Here is a 19,116-nt window from a genome sequence, read left to right on the forward strand (position 1 = left end):
ATAAATAGCTAAGCTAAGAGCCCAGGTGCTGTCAGTTAATCATCCATAAGCTAACGTTTGAGCTCTCAGGTTTGTTAATGCGTACATATAAGCCATATCTTTTTTAGACAGTGATTGTTTATTGACACAGGGTTAAACATGTAAAAAAATAACTATTCACTCTGATTTCCTTGGTTTACTGTCACGGTAATACTGAATGTGATCCAAATATTCAACTGTCAAACTGTCTAACAGCGATATAAAGCGGAAAGCGTTTAAATATGTATACATACACACAGATTATACAACTATTTTTTATTATATAAATTATAATATATTTATGTGTGTATGTTATGTACTCACACACACACACACACACACACACACATATATATATATAACTTATATATGCATAACATATATGTGTGTGTGTGTGTGTAGTTTTTATATTAATACCTCTGTTTTGCATGTCCCACTTTCCAGAGTACTACCATTGTGAAGATACCTTTACATGTCATGTTAACATGCCTTTTTTTTACAGTATGTTGTAAATTGGTTACACATATGACTTTAGACCCAGCATATTGTGAACTTTTTAAATCTTCAGCAAAGTGAGACTTGAATGTATTCCAGCCCTGTCTTGGTCGTTTGATGAAATGCTTCTTTACCACTCTGTATCCTTCAGTCCAAGGACAAGATGATGCGTGGCTCCAGAAGAGGCTGTGTGCGACTTCGGGTAAGAAGCTTTCTTTATTGTTAAAGCAGGACTAAGTTGAATCTGGTCTTACTCGTTTTTTTCTAGTCCATCATTTCAGTGATTAACTCATGTTCGTGGCTCTTTTTGTTCTGGCTATTATTCTTGTTTAATTATGCTATTACGTTAACCCTAGAAGCTGTTGAGAATCTGTCATCAGGATATTCTAGTACAGATGAAGAATTTAAAAAAAGGATGCGACATGATTTTATGATTTCTGCATTGTATATTAATAGCGGTAGACTGCATCTATTAATGAGGCTAATATCTTCTCTGAGGTGTCCACAATGGGTTCAGGTCTGGGTTTTGTCAGATTTACATCAGATTTAGTAAAACATTTCTATGTGGTCCTCACTTAGTATACAGTGATGGTAAAACAATAAAGAGCGCTTCTCAAACTGTTGCTGCAATACATTAGAAGCTTTTTGTATGGTTTGGCTTTAGGATTTGTTTCCATTGTAATCATCAGACCCTCACACAAACCCGGTATATTCAGAGATGTGCATCTGACTCAGGATGTGCTAGAAATGCTTCACCTCTTAAATACAATGCTTCGCAAACTCTTCACCAGCAGATGGCACACTCTTCAGTTCAATATGCAGAGGACAGTTATGAAATATGTACATTACAGCTGAGAGAAATTGTTATAATTTAAAGAGTAGAGTTAATTTGTTAAAGGGAGCATGGTATTGTAAGTATTCTAGTTGTAGTTAATGATTAAAGAGGCAGTAAAAATTATCATCACCAGGTTTGTGTTCATAATCTCTATTATGGCAAAAAAATGAAGATGGATGACGTTTCTCTGTTAATTAAAGAGTTTTGTGTATTTCCTTTTATGTATTGTGTATTGCATAGCTTTAACTGATGATCTCCAAATTGCCTGACAGTGAGCAGTTAACGTAAATTTAAGACAGGTTAAAAGTGCTTAGGGCGTTGGCTTATTTTTCTCAAGGCCTGAAGTCTGATCTGAGCAGTTATTGCTGTCTTCCTGTTGATAACCAGTAAAGACACTTCCTGGCACATTTGTACTTAAAGTAAAAGCTTAGTGTTTTCCTTTAGATTTGCAGCATTTTTTTATTCAAAACAATGTCATGTTTTCAAAGTGCTCTGTTTAAATGTTTTGTAAAGTTAGAAATGCTTTTAGAGTTTTGAATGATCAGGATTTGCCGTTGTAGACCATCAGGTATGAAAGAGTTAATAGTCTCATCTTGTTCCTCTAGCCCTGTAATACTTACTGAATGTGCTGCAGTTTTTCACCTCACTCTCTCTCTCTTTCTCTCCATCCTCCTTTCTCGGTTTCCATCTGCTTCCCCTTTCTCTCTTGTCATTTTATCCTCCCTTTTCCACCTTGTTCCCCTCTCTTTCTCTTACTCCACCCATTCTCCCCCACCCCTTTCCTTCTCTCTCTCTGTGTGTAAGGGAGTGGGGCAGAGGAACAGATAGAAAGAGAGAGGGAGCGAATGACGTGTCCCTCAGTCTGAATGGCTATTGCTGCGTTCCTTTTTTGCAGGGAGCTGTGATTGGGATCGATGACGAGGACGACAGCACTTTCACCATTACCGTGGACCAGAAGACTTTCCATTTTCAGGGTGAGGTCTCCGTTCTCTTGTTCTTCTACTGCTTTTGGCTTTTCCTTCTCCTCTCTCATCTTCTGTTCTTTGGCACCTCCTGCTGTGATGCTTTTAACCAGTGTTTATAGTGCGGCCATCAGCCGGCTGCTCACGTGTGCCCTGTATCTCTCTCTCTCTCTCTCTCTCTCTTCTCTCTCTCTCTCTCTCTCTCTCTCTCTCTCTCTCTCTCTCTCCGTACTGCTCATCCCTCCTCTTTCCACTCTATTTATTTTTGCTCTTGCTTACTCATTCTACCCCACATGCTCTTTCTCATTTTGATTTAAAGAGGTTTATGAAAACAGTAACATTCAGCATTCTACTGCAAACATGACCCACTCGCATCAGTTGCGCGCAGACAATCTAGACATACATTAGGCCTGGTGCATTTGTCCGGCTTATCTCTTGCGACCACTGACTGGGACGATCTGCAGATCTCATAGTTTTGTGAATTGAGATCAGAAGCTCTCCGGTTTTTTTTCCAGGATCCGTGTTGAATTTCTGCTCAGAATTTCCTCCGAGCTGGAGGAACTCTTCGAGAAACGGAGTAGAACAGACAGTTTCACCGCAGAGTTACGCAAGGCTGCTGGCTGCTGAGCTCCAGGTTTTTAGCCTCTAGCCTCCACCTTCTCTCACTGGCTCATCTATCCTCCTCCACCCCCCCGGCATCCGCCCTGCCGGGGGTGCGTTCACTCTCCCCATGCCCTCACCCACTGCTATGTTCCGACACTGTATGCTGTGGCTTTACAGTAAGAAGGGTAAGGTCACGCTCTGCTGGGACTCGTGTGATTGCGTCTTCTGCAGTGACCGTTTATCATTGTGGTTTGCACTGATGATTGGTTTTAACCATGCTTTGTTTTTATTTACACTTGAAGTTGGCTGGTTGCGAGTTATTCGTTCTCAAGAGTTACCGGTTTTGAAAATACGTACGTGGTGGAATTGTTGAGTGTGTTAAGATTTTCGCTTTTATATTTCTCAATGATAGTTTTAGGCTCATCCCATCCTATGATAATTCTTAAATGCATATATTGAAGGAAAATTATTATTTTCTCTTTATTCATTTGCACTTTCACCAGCAAAATTAATTGCAGACATTCTTTGGTATCGTGTGACAGTTGTGCTATGGTATGCCAATCCAAATCTCTTTAGAAGAAAAAAAAAAAACTTGACCTGCCGTGTCAGATTTCCTGATGTGCGTTTGCATGTGTGTTTTTGAGTGTGAGTGTGGAGCTTGGGCTTCGGTTTCAACAATCTTTTCATACCATCCACCTCTTGAGATCCTCAGGGACTCATCCTATCAGTTCTCACATCTCCATTTGAGCAGGAGCCATTTACCCCAAAGCGGAAATGGTTTTGTGCCTCCTGATCTCAGTGTACCGGAATTGCAGCACAATCTTAACATCTTAATGCTCAATCATACGAATCCAGCATCTTTTATATGGTTCTTATAACTTTATTAGCATTGTTCTAATTTTGCCATGTTTGTGGTCCATACAGGGTGGGATGATTTGTAAAGAGAGATGTGTTCGGGTTAAACCTAAGCAAAACTGTGCTTTGTTTTTCTTGTTTCAACATGAAACATCATCAGGATTATAGCAGGCTGCCCACTGAGCTAAAACCAGACAACATGCTGTTAAGATGTTACAATGATTAAAAAAAAACCTTGCTCGAGAAATCCTCTTGCTAAATGATAATATGGTGTAATAAACACTCGCAGGACAGTAAAAACCATGTGAGCTTGAACTTTCAGAGCAGTGAATGTAAGAATATAGTTAAGCACCCCATTCAGCAAGATGCATCTGAGAATTAGGTGAGTTTGACCAGTCAGGATGTACTTGCCATTTAGAGGACCATCCATAATTCATCATACTCTTCTGTGGCCCAAGATCAGTCCGGCCTGAAAGCCCCTTTATTTTCTAAAAGCCTCTACCTGTCTTCCTCTCAGACACTTGACTGCAAAAACAAAAGCAGTTAAAAGCTCCCAGTGTCAGACACTGAGCTCCTGCTGGCAGTGGATCAGCATTCACATTCATGCTCCAGAGGGGGGAAAAAAAACACTCAGGGAGAAAGATTAGGAACAGTTGCATAGAGGAAGTGTGAGCTACTAGTGTCGGTCCGCAGGACAGAGCTAGCAGTGGAAAGATGCAGGGAGTCACATGAAAGCTGCAGTGAGTTTAGGAGGGACTGCAGGAGACCTCACGCACACATGTGCTCTCTTCCAAAACCTACTGAGCAAAGCAGCATTTCAAAGCTCTTTCCAGAAACAAAGGCTGATCAAAACTAAAGGTATAAGGCAGTTCACTATATTTTCTGGACAGATGGACACCAACCAGGGAAGCACAATAAATAATTTATTTCATCTAATTATATTTCCGCTGTTTTTACATTTTAAATGACATTTTCCATCTTCTAATGATCACTTAAAATAAATTGTTTAATTACGAATTATTAAATAATAATGTCAAAACAAGCAAATGCATGTCCTTTTTATTAATACTGTACATTATAATTTTGTGACGACTAATAGTTTTGATACATTTTTACAATTATTTGAGTATTTATAATTTTATTTGGAGTCAGTAGGGTTTTTTTTTTGTAATTCAGATTTAGAAATGCATTCCACTGATCAAAAATGACAAAAAGGCTATTACATTGTTACAAAAGATTTCTGTTTTGAATAAATGCTGTTCTTAAAAAAAAAAAAAAAAAGCACAATTGCTTTAAACATTAATGCAGTGATAAGAAAAATTATCACCAAATCAGCATAATTATTTTTGGAGGATCATGTGACCGTGGAGACTGGAGTAATGACTGCTAAAAATTCAGATTCAAATTTTTTTTTTTTTTTTTACAATATTTCAGTTTTTACTTTAATAAATGCAGCCCTCTTGAGCATAAAATACTTCTCTTAAAAAAAAAATTCTAAAATTAATCTTAACAGCCACAAACATTTTAATGGTTGTGTGTAGAATTTGAATATCAACCATATATTGTACTGACGATGACATATAATCAATTATTTGCTTATTTGTGTCAGCCAGATTTTTTTTTATATATATATATATATATATATATATATATATATATATATATATATATATATATAAAATCACTGCACCCTTAACACACACTCTTTTGTCTCTTTTGACTGTTACTCTTAGCTTCACAGTCCATCTTGTATTAGCTTATTGGCAAGTCTGGTGAAAACATCCTGCTTTGTGACAACAGCTGCTAGTGTGTTGCAGACATGTCTTTCACATTCACTAGGTTTAAAAGGACTTGTGTAAACGATGAGAAAATTAGTTTGAGATCTGAAGTTTCTCTCTTTCTCTTGAATACTCCTGAGGTGTCGTTAGAAGGGCACATTGCATAAGGTGCCCTCATTCCACGCTGAAGTCCGCCATTCTCTCCAGTGATATGGGGATGGGGAGGAGTACAAAAGATAAGTAAAATAAGTTAACATTTGCTCAAAGAACATTCAATTCAAGTAGACAGCGATTTAAGTGTCTATTTCTTTGATGATGTTTCATTACATTGTTTATCATTTAAATTATATTATTAAATATATTATAAATGTATAAATTATTGCTGTTATTATTATTAATAAGAATAATAAGAATAATAAAAAACAATAATTCTTGTAGTCTTTAGGTCAATGTGAGCTTGTCCTCGTTGCCAAATAACAGACAAGTGCAGTGTTTTGTAATCAACTCTACTACCTCACCTAGTGAAATCTCATTGGCTAGCGAGGGAAGGTAGCCTGGCATCATGCGTCATGTGATCTCTGCTCCGGTCCTAGTAGCGCAGGGAGGGGCCATGTTTGTTTTGGACGGTGACTCTCACACAGATCTGGGACATTGATTTCAAGCATGTTCCATAGATGCGGGATGGTTTTGGTGGTCCTTTGCGAACGCTGACACTTGTGTATTTTATTAGCAGGTAAAGAGAATCGCATGGTCTTTTCTTGAAGATATTAAACCATTTGTATTTTTGATGTTTCTGGTTAACGTGTATTGATTATTAACCAATTCTGTGTATGTGTAACACTACCATTTCTGAAGGTTAGTCTGTCATCGATAAGGTCGCCTATTCAGCTGTATTTGAATTGGTTACAGAAGTGGTGATTGTATGTGTCAGATCTGCTTTGTGCTTGTGAAAGCTTTCAGATTTTAGACCTTCTTCCATTGAAGTGTCAGCTATATGTTATGTCTGGAGTGTTTGTCTGTTCCCTGTCTATACACTTTTTATCTCATCAAATCAAGCCTTAGAGGAACTACATATAGTACTGATGATTTACCTCATGTCATTTGATGCTTTATGTTTCTCTTTTTTTTCTGTGGAGCACAAAAAGAGACGCTTTGAGGAATGTTCATGCTGCTCTTTTTACATACAATGAAAGTGGATAGTGAACAGTGGCTGTAAAAAAACAAAAAACAAAGAGCATTATAAAAGTGGTCAGTACAGCTTTTGCCCTATATTTTAAGTTTTCTGATGTCATGATAGCTTGGTTTAGGCCAAATTGAAGTCATTATTTACTGAAAACCGTCTCCTTCACTGAAGCGACAAATCTTATTCTTGCGTGAGTGGCAGGTTTGATTGTGTGTAAACATGAATGAGAAAGTTCAATGGAATGAATAAAATTGTGTTTTGAACAACATGGGAGTGAGTAAATGATTAAAGAATTGTATTTCACATGAATTATCCCTTTAGGGTGCAATAATTTGTTGACCTGACTGTTAGAAACTCCTACTTGTACTTTATGCTTGAGCTTTATAATTTTATGCTTGATTTATAGATCTTTTTAAGCGCAGAGGCTGTTTTAGTCACACCTTGGCTTTTCTGAAATTTCATCCCTGGTTTCTACAAGAAACTTCATCATGAGTGTTATTTACCGTTCGTATTTACACAAGGGCAGAGGCTTTAATTTGTGTCTGTTCTTGTTTAACTTAAGCCACAACCCTGTCTTGTCTTCGTGTAACTCTGCCTGTTTTCATTAAGGAAAACCAGATAGGACAACAGAACTGTAGCTGTACCTGTCACCTTTACAGTTGCACAGAGGGTCATTCTCCACTCTCCATTTCACATGGTGTGTGTTTGCAGTCCGCCTGCTTATTACTAATGGATGTGTTTTTGGATGTCCCCCCCTCCCCAGCCCGTGACGCAGACGAGCGGGAGAAGTGGATTCATGCCTTAGAGGGGACGATTCTTCGCCACACCCTTCAGCGGGTAAGAGCCACATCAATGCCACATGTACCACATTTATGATCTCAGAGAGGAGAACATTTTAATAAAATGTGCTTAAAGACCTCATGGTTTTATGCTGTACTCTATATGCTGTACTGCTAAAATGTATAAAGTAAAAGTTATATATGAGTATATGGTGTTTTTTTTTAAATATATATAAAGTATCTCTTTCGCCAGCTACCAGTTGCTTGAGAACTAAGTGGCTAGAATTTATACATTTTGTCTTAAATTTGTCAAATCCTTTGTGATAGCAAAAGTCAGTTTAAGAAATTTTGTTTTCCTAAAATAGGGAAATGTGTCTTCCCATCGTCTGTCATTACGAAAGCATAATGTATTTTTAATTAGAGTTTGTGTAAGATTGGCTTTTTTTAATGATCTGAAAACTGCAAAAAAAGGCCTGAAGAGGAGCTCTGAGGGGTACTGTATGCATTAAACATGCCCGTCTGCTCCATGCCAAAGGAAGAAACCAGGACAGGCTAAGAAAATCATGCAGCTTTATAGTTTTCCCCCCATTTTGTAAATATATTTTTTTTAAAGATACATTTCTTTCCTCTATATTCTTTCCCTCATCCTCTCCTCCCAAGGATCTCGGTGTTCCTACTCTACCTTAGCAATGTGTCAAAAAAAAAAAAACTAGGAACTGCTGACTAGTAACGGCATGTACCTACATACAGATTGTGTGCAGCTATCCGGTCACATGATCTCCAACAGCCAATCACAGCTCTGCTTATTCAGCTAGCCCCTCCTGTGCAGCGGGTGACAGATCCAATCACCGTACTGTATTTTGTTTCCTACAGTCTGTAAAGCTTATGCTACTTTTTCTTCTTCTTTTTTTCTTTTGAGGAAGTCTACTCTTCCTGGTCAAGTGTGGTTTAAAGAATGGCTCTGAATGAGCTGGAAAGTCAATAGGTATTTGTTCACCTTATCCCCTCCTCCTTTAGAGGGGAACTTACAGGAAAGGGTTTGCGAACTAATACTGAAAGTGTTTCTGTGAATGTGGGTCAGATTTGTGGAGGCATGTCCTGCACTGGCAAGAACAGAGTGAGTATCTTTGTTTTGCTGGGATTTACTAATGCGTTAAATCATGCTGTGTGTGTGAGTGTGGACAGGTAGGGGTGGGTGTGTGAGTGTGTGTGCATTGACAAAAGCAGGAAAGCATTTGCTTGCTCAAATAGAGAGGGCATGGGTCACACTTAAATGTGTAGTTACTTTTCTACTAACTTGAGATTTGCAGTCTCAGCCACATTGTGTGTGTGTAAGGTCTGTGCTAACATAATACAGCACATGACTTGGAGTCAGACCTTTGTGTTTGCCTTTCAAATGTGTCACTAGTGGGTTTGTCTCCTAAAAAGACACAACAATAGCCTATGCACCCCATGTAGGCCTAGTTGATTCATGCTGAAATATTCCCTGCAGTTGTTGGATGTTCAGATTTTCTGCTATGAGTCAGACTGAAAGAGTGAGTCAGTGGGAACAGCTTCCTGTCTGGACAATCTGTGTGTTCAGGTCAGGTGTGTGTCAACCATGTAGCTATCAGCGTGCCACAGCTTTCCTCTGCCAGGCACAGGATAATATATTTATGTAATGCTCTCTTGGGGGTTGCAAATGGTTGTTAAAAGGCATTTTGGCAATTTGTTCATGCCAAAATAGCAGATCTCAGGCCTGCCGGGAGGTGAGATGTTTATGGTGCCTGTAGGATATGACCAGGCATACTTAACTAGAGAATTGTGAGAAACATGTTTTTCAATAAAAGTGTATGTCAGATATATTAGCATCATATTAGCATCATGTTTCAAGTCCGTTTCTGAACTGCCCTCTGAGGTTATTTATGTGCTATTTGGGGGGGTATTTAAGAAATGTTCCATTCTTATTCTGTTTAAAATAGAATGAATAAAGTAAAGAATAGTTCCAATCCTGTTTGTATATTCACAGTTCTTGAACAAAAATTAAAAAAATGGTTTCTAATACTAGTTTAAAAGTAAAAAAAATAAAAAGTTGATTCTCATATTTATTTTTTGTTTTATAGTATTATTGTTAAAGATTGTTTTATTATAGAATTTTTATCATTGATTAAATTGAAAGATTCTGCATGATTTTTATTAGTACTATTGTTGTTACTTGTGTGTTTTTGTATAGTTTACATTTACTCATTTAGCTGACGCTTTTATCCAAAGCGACTTACAATTGCTTTATATGTCAGAGGTCGCACGCCTCTGGAGCAACTAGGGGTTAAGTGTGTTGCTCAGGGACACATTGGTGTCTCACAGTGGATTCAAACCCAGGTCTCTCCGACCAATGGCACGCGTCTTATCCACTGCGCCATCACCACCCCATTGATTGCTTCTTAAGTATTGAAACAATGCTATTAATGTTACCATGAATATTACCATTGCACATAAATAAAAAGGAAAAAGAAAATCCACCATAACAATCATACCTACTCAGATCCACAATACATTGTTAAATATCTTTTGAATAGATGTGTTGGTCACAAAGAAGAGCAGAGGTTGCATAACTGTTAGGATGCTAGTTTGCCAGAAACAACTTTAGTTTAATTTAAAGGCAGCAAAACTCTCATTAAATCTTTTATTGTGCGTCTACATGCATGTGTTCTCAGTAAACTCAATGAATCAAATGGTTTCATTCTGATATTCCACTTAACCTTTGATTCCGGGGTGGATTTGCTCTGCTCCTGCAGACTTTGACCTAGTTTTATAATGTTTACTGTTTTGACCGACAGTCAGCTGTCCATGGCTTTTCTTCATTTTCCCATGCAGTTCATTTCTGCCGATCTCCACCGCGATGTCTCTTATGAGGTCCGGCAAGATACAAAACTCGCGACAGTGACCCCCAGACCAGGGAGTACCTCTCTTATAAAGGCTGCTGCCAACATTGCCTGTGCTATCTAAACTTCACTCATCGAAACCACCTGGGCTAGCCGCTATTAGCTTTAGTATTTCTTCTGATAGTTTACCTAAGAGGTCTGGAATAACTTAAGGTTGTATTTGTGGTTATGCTATATAGAAGGAATCGTAGTTTGCCTTTCGTAAGGTTACAGTAATAACATTTAAACATCTTGATCTATTTATAAGTAAGCTGTTTTAATGTTTCAGAGAGTAATCACTTGTGTAATTTAACAAATTTGTGTGTGTTATGAGTTTAGGGAAGACATCACGTCTCCTAGGAGAAGTGTCATGACATAAAGCATGTGCTTTAAAAAGTAGTTATTTTATTTGTGTATAATAAATAAAATGAGCATACATTCTGTTGACAGTTTATTTAAAAAAAAAAAAATCTATTTTTTTTATTTAAAATGTACCCTATTTTTAAAATGTCTAATTTAGTACTTTGAGTAAGTAAAACTGAAATGAATCCATGAAAATTGTTGGTTAATTGTATGGTGTAATGATCAACATTAAAATCCAGGTCTGCATATATCAGTCATGACAAGTCTGTTGATCATATTTTCCGTTTCCCTTTTTCCAACCTATAATTGTTTGACTCCGTCACATAGAAAGGCTCAGAAATATTATGACACAAGATAGTGATCAGCTCACCTCATGTCCTAGAAACAAACACTATTTGATGCGTGTTTTTTTTTTTTTTGCTTTCTAGATTTCTAGTATCAGTAACTATCAATAACCAGTCACAAGGCTGTGCCCTTTATTCTACAGTTCAGTTCAGTGTCAGTCGCTCTCATGGTCCGATCTCTGTTTATGCCAGTTGTCTAATTGTGTGATTCAGTTAAAGCTGTTAGAGAGAAATGTGAACAGGCAAGGGGCAGTTCTTCTCAGTTCCTCTCGAAAGCAGAACGTGACTGAGCTTAGGACACCATGGAAGCTTTTATACGCTGTAGAAGGACTGAAACTGATCCCTGTCACTTTCACTTGCAGGAGGCAGAAACAGGATTCGTTCCCAGCGTTCATGACTTCGACAAGAAACTAGCTGAAGCTGATGCGTATTTGCAAATTTTGATCGACCAGTTAAAAGTAAGGGTTTTTCTTATCATAAGACCTCATCGTGACTCAAAAATGCCTTGTGTTTTGAGTTGACATTTTCCTCATACATTGCTTTCTTGTTGCATCCTATAGCTCTTCGATGAGAAGATTAAAGACTGCAAAGAAGATGAGTCACGCAGAGTAAGACATATTCATTTTTATTTGTCATCAGAGGTGCATTGTCTTTCAGAGTCTTCCTGCCAGGCGCAGTATATACTGTAGCAGAGACAGTTCACTTGTATTACAATAGCTGTGAGTAACAGGAACGCCCAATATAACATCTCTATTGAAGGACATCCCACCTTCCATTTAAAAGCCAGAGTAAATTCATGTCTGATCAAAATGTAGAGCTTTAATATGATATCATGCTTTAGCTGGCACGTTAAACTGTTACTTGTAGGTCGGTTAGCTGTCAAAAAATTAATATGTATAAGTATATTGTTATTGTTCAAATGCAGAGAAATTCTAAAGATATTTCACATACCAAATTCGGAGCCAGGATTTTACAGAGTCACATTTTATGGGAATGAAACTCATGAGACTGTCTCAGGCTTTCGTTTCTGCTTTTTGTAAGGTTTTTTTAAAGGTGCGTCTTTGTTTTTAATCCAAGAGCATTTCACAATTGTAACAGAAACTGTCCCTTTTCTTCTTCTTCATTGTCCTATTCACAGAAAATCGAGAACCTGAAGGACACGACTTGTGTAAGAGCGTCTGCACCTTCACCCTCTTAATGCATTTTGTATCTAATTTTGGTAGTGGAATGCATTTTCATTCGTTGTTTATTTTTATTTTTTTAGAGTATGGTAGAGTCCATCAAACACTGTATTGTACTACTACAGATTGCCAAGGTAAAACGCTTGTCTCTCAAGCTCAGAATGTGTATGCACCTGTGTTTTGTCTGCCCACTGTGTTAATATTTATGCGTCTTGTGTAACCCAACCTGTAATTTTCCATAACTCTGTTAATGTTTATTTTGGCCGACGTGAACATTCCAGCAGGTACCATGGTAACGGTTTGGAGAGGTGATTCTCCTACTTTAAGGCCATGTTCACACAGCAGCAGGATACGATTGTCAAGCTGGTTTTACAGTGCTAAGTATGGTTATGCTCACATTGACCTAAAAATGTTACCATGATTGGACTTGTTTATCAAAAAACATTGTATCGAGCTCCTGTAAGTTTTACTGTGAATGTGGACCTGTTAGTAAATACGGCCGACAATCCCAAACACTGACTGTGTGAACATAGCCTGAGAGATTGAGTAGGTTAAAATACCTTATTGCTTTAAATTAAAGCAGAGACATTTGCATATTTTTTTTTTTTTTGCTTACTCCCAACTGTGGAGTTGCCTTATTTCTCAATTTGTGTTTTCTTTTTTTAAAATTTGAAGGATCAAAGTAAAGAACAGCAACACGCAAACGGACTGATAGTAAGTCTTGACATTCCTTAGCAATGAACTAGTCCAAATCAGACAGTGCTACTGTTCTCTCTTCCACAGAAATCAAGTTCAGTAAAACTGAACCGAGATGTGCATGACCTTGATCGGAGGGCTCTGCCCACCATGTCTACATCTCTCTCATTTTTTCCTCTGCTTTTATTCTTTCATACACTACCTGTCGGGTAATTCTGGGCCTGTCCTTTCCTGTGGTCATGATTTGCAAAAAAATTAAACATCAATACTTCTTTCCGACATTGTGATTGAACCCAACTGCTTAAGCCCTGCAAATATAAAACACGCATACGTGCACGCAACATAATCATTGATTTTCCGTTGTCAAACATTCTATTGAACCATGTGGGACAAATGGATACAGATCTATGACAACCTGCCCAGAGGCTCTCATTGGGTCAATAACCATCAAGGCTAGTGCTGAAGTGACCTACAGTAATCATCAACTGCGTTTAATACTTCTCACAGACTGGTTTAGTTCAATATGGCTAAAAAAGCCAAATCTATAATTCATATATAATGTTTCTTGCACATTTATAGCAGATAAAAAAAAAATGCAAGGAGTATTTAGAGACTTTTACCAAATGTTGTATTCTCTGTTTTTGGAATCTGAGTTTCTTCCTTCTGAATCTGTGATTGCCATCTTTTTTCCCCTGACCTGAGTGTCTCTTGATTTAATCTCATTCTATTGATTATGTATTCACTGCAGAGCTTTAATTGCTCCAGTTGGCTTTTAATTAAGAACGGCAGCCTCTGTTGTGGTACAACGAACAACAAGTTCTTTTGCAGAAAAGCCCCTCCAAACTCACTCCACTCGCTCCCCTGCATGCCTCCCATCCCCCCCCCCCCCCCTCACTTCTGTACCCTGTGATGTCAATGTTTTACTGTGCATGCTGGGTAGAGATTATTTATCTTTCTGTCTATTTGGTGTTTGATACACATGTTGATCTTGTCTTCATAATAGCCTTGTGTCTGAGTCTGTGCCGACTGACAGATGCTTAGTGTTTGATAACAGTAAGGCAGAGATTGACTCAGTGATTTTTGCACATTGAGTTGATTCAGTGTGAAGGACATGGTCCACAGCTGTTAGGTTACTCATTTGGACACAGTGTATTATAAAGCATCATTGACTATTTCTGTGTCTCTGTGTGGAAAGAATCTGGACACGTAAAATGGTTAAAGTCAACACAAGTGGTAACTCATGTAACTTGCATAACATGACTTCTTATTGACACATGACATCAATTTAATGCAGCCTCACTGAATAAACTTACTAGTGTTAATTTCATGATTTCATGTTGTCTTTAACAATAAATAACTATACTATATACTGCTGTATATACATGTTAAATATACACAATACAAACACATATATTATGTAAACAAAAACTTATATTTTAAAAACTTCTAACTTATAAATGGATATTAAAAATTTTTTCAGTACCTTAAAGGGATAGTTCAGCATTCACTTCATTTAATCTCCTTTGTGCTGTTCAAAATCAGTGTGGAAAAATGTATCCAGGCCACTCTAAAATGAAAGTTCATTATACTTTCAAAGAATGCCCAATAGAAGTAAAAAGTCATACAGGTTTAGAACAACATTAGTGTAAGTGAATGATCCCCAAATAGTCATAATTAGATGAGCCATCCCTTTAAACAGTTCTGTTCACTGAATATCACAAGTCCTTGTTTCCCCTCGGGATTTCTGTGATAGTTGGGTTGTGCATTGAGACTGTGTAAATCTCCTATGAGAGGGTGTATTTATAACGTGTTTTGCTGTGAGAGCTGTGTTTTGTATCATGTCTGTGGTTCTCTGCAGAGCACCATAAACCCAGTGGATGGGGTATTCCAGCCTACCCCTCTCAACACCTCTGTAGTCAGTGCCATGCCAACGCAGACCACTCTACCCACAGGTGAGCTGTCTTTCTCTTTCTCCAGCTTATTCCTTAATAATGATGTGCATGTGTGTGTGTGTGTGTGTGTGTGTATATAAAATGCATATTTTGAAGGCTTCTTGGCTTTGGTAGTTTGGATTTGGAAACTCAAAGGTTAGATTTGGTTTGCAAATGTTGTGTGCGTTTATAAGGGCCATGGGCATATGAAGGGTGTGTGTTCATCTGTAGATGGAGCTCAGGTGTGTAAAACGGAACAGAGGCCTTCTTCTTTACCCGTGGGCCCTGTTGTTACGGTGATGGGCAGCCTTCAGACCCCCACTCCCAACAGCACAGGTACGAACCAACAATGAGACAGCCATCAAAGTAAACACATTCAATCTGATTTCAAAGTGTATATGTATATATATAAAATTCTATTATAAGTGTAAATAACATTTTATAATAAATATTATTTTATAATTAATTACTTGTTTTTTATCTTATGTTTTCTTGTTTAACTTTATACTTACATATTTGCATCAAATTTAAATGTGTGTGTATATACAAATATATATATATATATATATTTTTTTTATGAGTTCGAACAAATTAATCCATATTAAACTGTTACACGTGTGTGTGTGTGTGTGTGTGTGTGTGTGTGTAAAATGTTACATTTTAAATCAGTTTTAACATGGATTCATATTTTTCTATTTTTTTTTTTATTTTACATTTTTATTCGATCATATGTGAGCAAGTTTTGTATTTGTATTTATTATATTCATGCAGATGTTATATTTTAATCAGCGAATTCCCATTAGATTTAATCTGATCTTAGAATGAAGCTAAACTGTTTTTGGAAGAAAACATTGTATTTATGATAAAGTAAACTTTCGACTCATTCAACTGATGCCACTCTTTAACGTGAGCAGAAGCAGTATTTCCGTAGTATTCCGCTGCAGTGGCGATGCAGGCAGAGCTGTTCTCTCTGCAGTCAGTCTGTTTTCTCCTGACTGTCATTAGTGCTGGATACAGGGACTCAAAGAGCCCAGCTTCTGCTGAGGCAGAGCAGGAAGAGCTGAGCTCAGCAAAAACACAGCCGATCGGTAGCACTCTGGACAGCAGTGCAGGAAACTACGCATAAAACACAGTCAAGAGCTGACAAGTGCAGACTGCGAATCAGGGTTTTCCATTTATATTCATGCTGAAAGTGCTTGCGTTGTAGGCAGGGCTGATTTAATTGGACATCTTGGTCCTTTCAACACAACCAAACATATAATTTATTGTGCTGACAGCATCAGTAATGTGCATACTTTTTCATTTTCTGTTTTGTCTTTACATATCTGAATTACAATTGTGTAATAATTCTAGCATTTTTAAAAATGTTAATGTCCTTAATTGATAAGATAAAACTAGAAAATGTTTTTATATCATTACATTTTAAATAAACATGAAAAATGATTTTTTTCATTGCTATAAAGTAAAAAAAATAATACTAAAATACTAGTGTTTTTAAAGATCTTTTAATTTTTTTTATAGTAGTTGTAATAAAATACAAATAAAGGAAAATAAGGCAAAAAAGAAAATCTACTTTTGTTTTTTACATTTCAAATTAAAATGTATAGAATAAAAAAAGATTTTCACTAATATTTAAATTGTCATTCATATAAATATTCGTAATTCCAAAATAATACAAATTTTCAATGTTTTTTTATGTTAGGATGATTTCCTCAATTACGCTAATAATAAAATAAATTAAAATGATAGAAAATCTAATAAAACATGATTTTTAATTGAATACATTAGTTTCGTCAATAATGTCAAGTATTACATAAATAATACTTTATTATATAAAGACATTTTTCATTGAATAATGTTAATATGTCAAATATAACCAAATGTTTTTGCACTTTTTTTCAATCAGAGCTTTTGCTCATGAAATCAGCGTTGTACGTAGTGTAGTTTATTACCAAGCATGCAGATGAACTTTCCAGTCATTTATTTGAAGCCCATATGCTAGCCACTTATGCAAAAACACAAAACCTCAACCTATTTCTGAACTACAATGATTTCCGGCCATGGAATTGATTAAATGAGTGTGGTTAGTCATAGTTCCTCAGCACACTTGCATTTCTTTTCACATTTATTAGTTTAATTTTCTTCCTGTGGTTTTAGGGAGTGGTCCCTCGGCTCCCAGCAGCAGCGTGACTTCACCCAGTCACATGAACGTACCACCCCACACTGTCCCTGACTTCTCCTATTCCAGCAGTGAAGACGAGTTTTATGATGCTGATGAGTTTTATAACAGCAGCACCTCGCCGAAACACTGCATAGAGTGAGTTCAACACACACACCACACTGAAACACAGAATAGTGTAAGTAATGTACAGAAACACACACATAAAACCTTCTATATAATTAAAAACTCACTGAAGTACTGCTGCACAAGTCAATTATAGTAACATCACCTGCCCACATGCACATTAACTACCACTGCATAATCTGAAAACAGTAAGTACTGCTTTGAGATAAACACACTCCCACGCACTATTTACGGCAAACAAAAAGAAACACACACTGACCTAATTAAAACAGTGTATGGACTCACATACACACACAAACTCTATCTGCCATTGCCACACACTGTAATTTATTCTGGAATAAGCTGACTTGATGTTCTTGTGTATCTGCAGTTCGAACAGAACCGCTGATGTGAACAGTGAAGACAGCACAGCCCTGAAACGGCCAGACACCAACGAATCAATCAACTCCTCCATGTCGAACGGCACCACTGATGCAGGTACACAACACAACACACACGTCCCTCACGTTTAAGGTTCTCAAAATGAATCAGAGCAAATGCTGTGTTTGTGTTGTGTCTTCTTTCTTGGTGCTTGTGTTGAAAGTAAAGTGTGTGGTTTTTATATATATATATATATATATATATATATATATATATATATATATATATATATATATATATATATATATATATATATTAGAATTTAACAAACTTACCAGTTTTAACACCAACACACTCGACATGTCTTTAGTATAATTAAGATGAATTAGACTACTTAATGTTTATTATAATAAATATTTATTAACAATAATTAAGATGTTTTTGAAAAAAGTCTTTAATGTTCACCAATGTTGCATTTTTTTGAAATACAGTAAAGGCAGTAATATTTTGAAATATTGCTACTAATTAACAATAACTGCTTTCTGTTTTAATATTAATATATTGTGATGTAAATAAATGTCATTTATTATTTTGATGGCAAAACTGAAATATGATTTGGTGCGTTGGTTCTTATCAATGATTTAGAACAATTTGAAAAGTTTTTATGCTTAATATTTTCTTTTAAAAGGTGATTTATTTCAGGATTCTTTGATAGAAAGTTTATTATAACAGCATTTATTTAAAAAATATTTTTTGTAATATAAGTTATTTAATTGTAATTGTTTACTGTCACTTTTAAACAATTTGCATCCTTAGTGAATAAAATATACTTTTTAATCATATGCATAAAGAAACTACAGTTTTCACAAAAATATTAAGCAGCAAAAACTGATTTAAATCATAATAAGAAATATTCCTTGAGCCCCAGATCACAATATTACTGATGTTTACTATATTTTTGATTTTTGAATCTTGGTGAGCATAAAAATATTCTTTCAAAAACATTTAAATTAAACTTTTGGCCAGCAATGTGTGCACATGTTTGATTTATGTTCAGTGTTTGCTGTGTGTTTTTCTCAGATCAGTTTGACAGTCATGATGAGAGAGATGATGACCCTGAGGGTGAATCTGTGGAAGAACACAAAAGTGTCATCATGCATCTGCTGTCTCAAGTGCGACTGGGCATGGATCTCACCAAGGTAAGCACAAACAACCTTCTCTTATTTTTATTATACTATTATTTCCACCTTTTAATCCATCTTCGTTCATCCTCAGGTCGTCTTGCCGACGTTTATCTTGGAGCGGAGGTCTTTGCTGGAAATGTATGCAGATTTCTTTGCACACCCAGATTTGTTTGTAAGGTAATGCACATCCTGTCTGTTTTATAGATCTCACAGCTGTTCTACCATATGTGCTTATCATTCTTATGTCTGGTTACAGCAATGCTACTAACATGGCTACATTTTTATGCTCTTTCCAATGTACTGTCTAATTGGTTCCAAAGTTGGAACCAAATGCGCAGAGGAAA

The 19,116-nt window shown here is 36.6% G+C and overlaps 1 protein-coding gene across 3 annotated transcripts; it reads left to right on the forward strand.

Moving 5' to 3' along the window:
- Positions 1-664: 664 nt before the first annotated feature.
- LOC128019132 (oxysterol-binding protein-related protein 9) lies at positions 665-19,017 on the forward strand. Of its 3 annotated transcripts, XM_052605190.1 has the most exons (14): positions 665-715; positions 2,244-2,322; positions 7,493-7,566; positions 11,478-11,573; positions 11,676-11,723; positions 12,254-12,283; positions 12,380-12,430; positions 12,972-13,010; positions 14,851-14,944; positions 15,155-15,259; positions 17,081-17,240; positions 17,599-17,705; positions 18,669-18,787; positions 18,864-19,017. In XM_052605190.1, the coding sequence occupies exons 1-14, from the start codon at positions 677-679 to the stop codon at positions 18,951-18,953; spliced, it is 1,131 nt and encodes a 376-aa protein (XP_052461150.1). In that variant the 5' UTR covers positions 665-676; the 3' UTR covers positions 18,954-19,017. The 3 variants fall into 3 exon arrangements, with proteins under 3 accessions (XP_052461150.1, XP_052461153.1, XP_052461154.1); XM_052605193.1 differs by lacking the exon at positions 12,972-13,010 and having other exon boundaries at positions 667-715; XM_052605194.1 differs by lacking the exons at positions 665-715; positions 2,244-2,322; positions 7,493-7,566 and adding an exon at positions 7,834-8,625.
- Positions 19,018-19,116: the final 99 nt, after the last annotated feature.

The sequence above is a fragment of the Carassius gibelio genome, chromosome A8 (assembly GCF_023724105.1).
Source record: "Carassius gibelio isolate Cgi1373 ecotype wild population from Czech Republic chromosome A8, carGib1.2-hapl.c, whole genome shotgun sequence".
Taxonomy (NCBI): Eukaryota; Metazoa; Chordata; class Actinopteri; order Cypriniformes; family Cyprinidae; genus Carassius; species Carassius gibelio.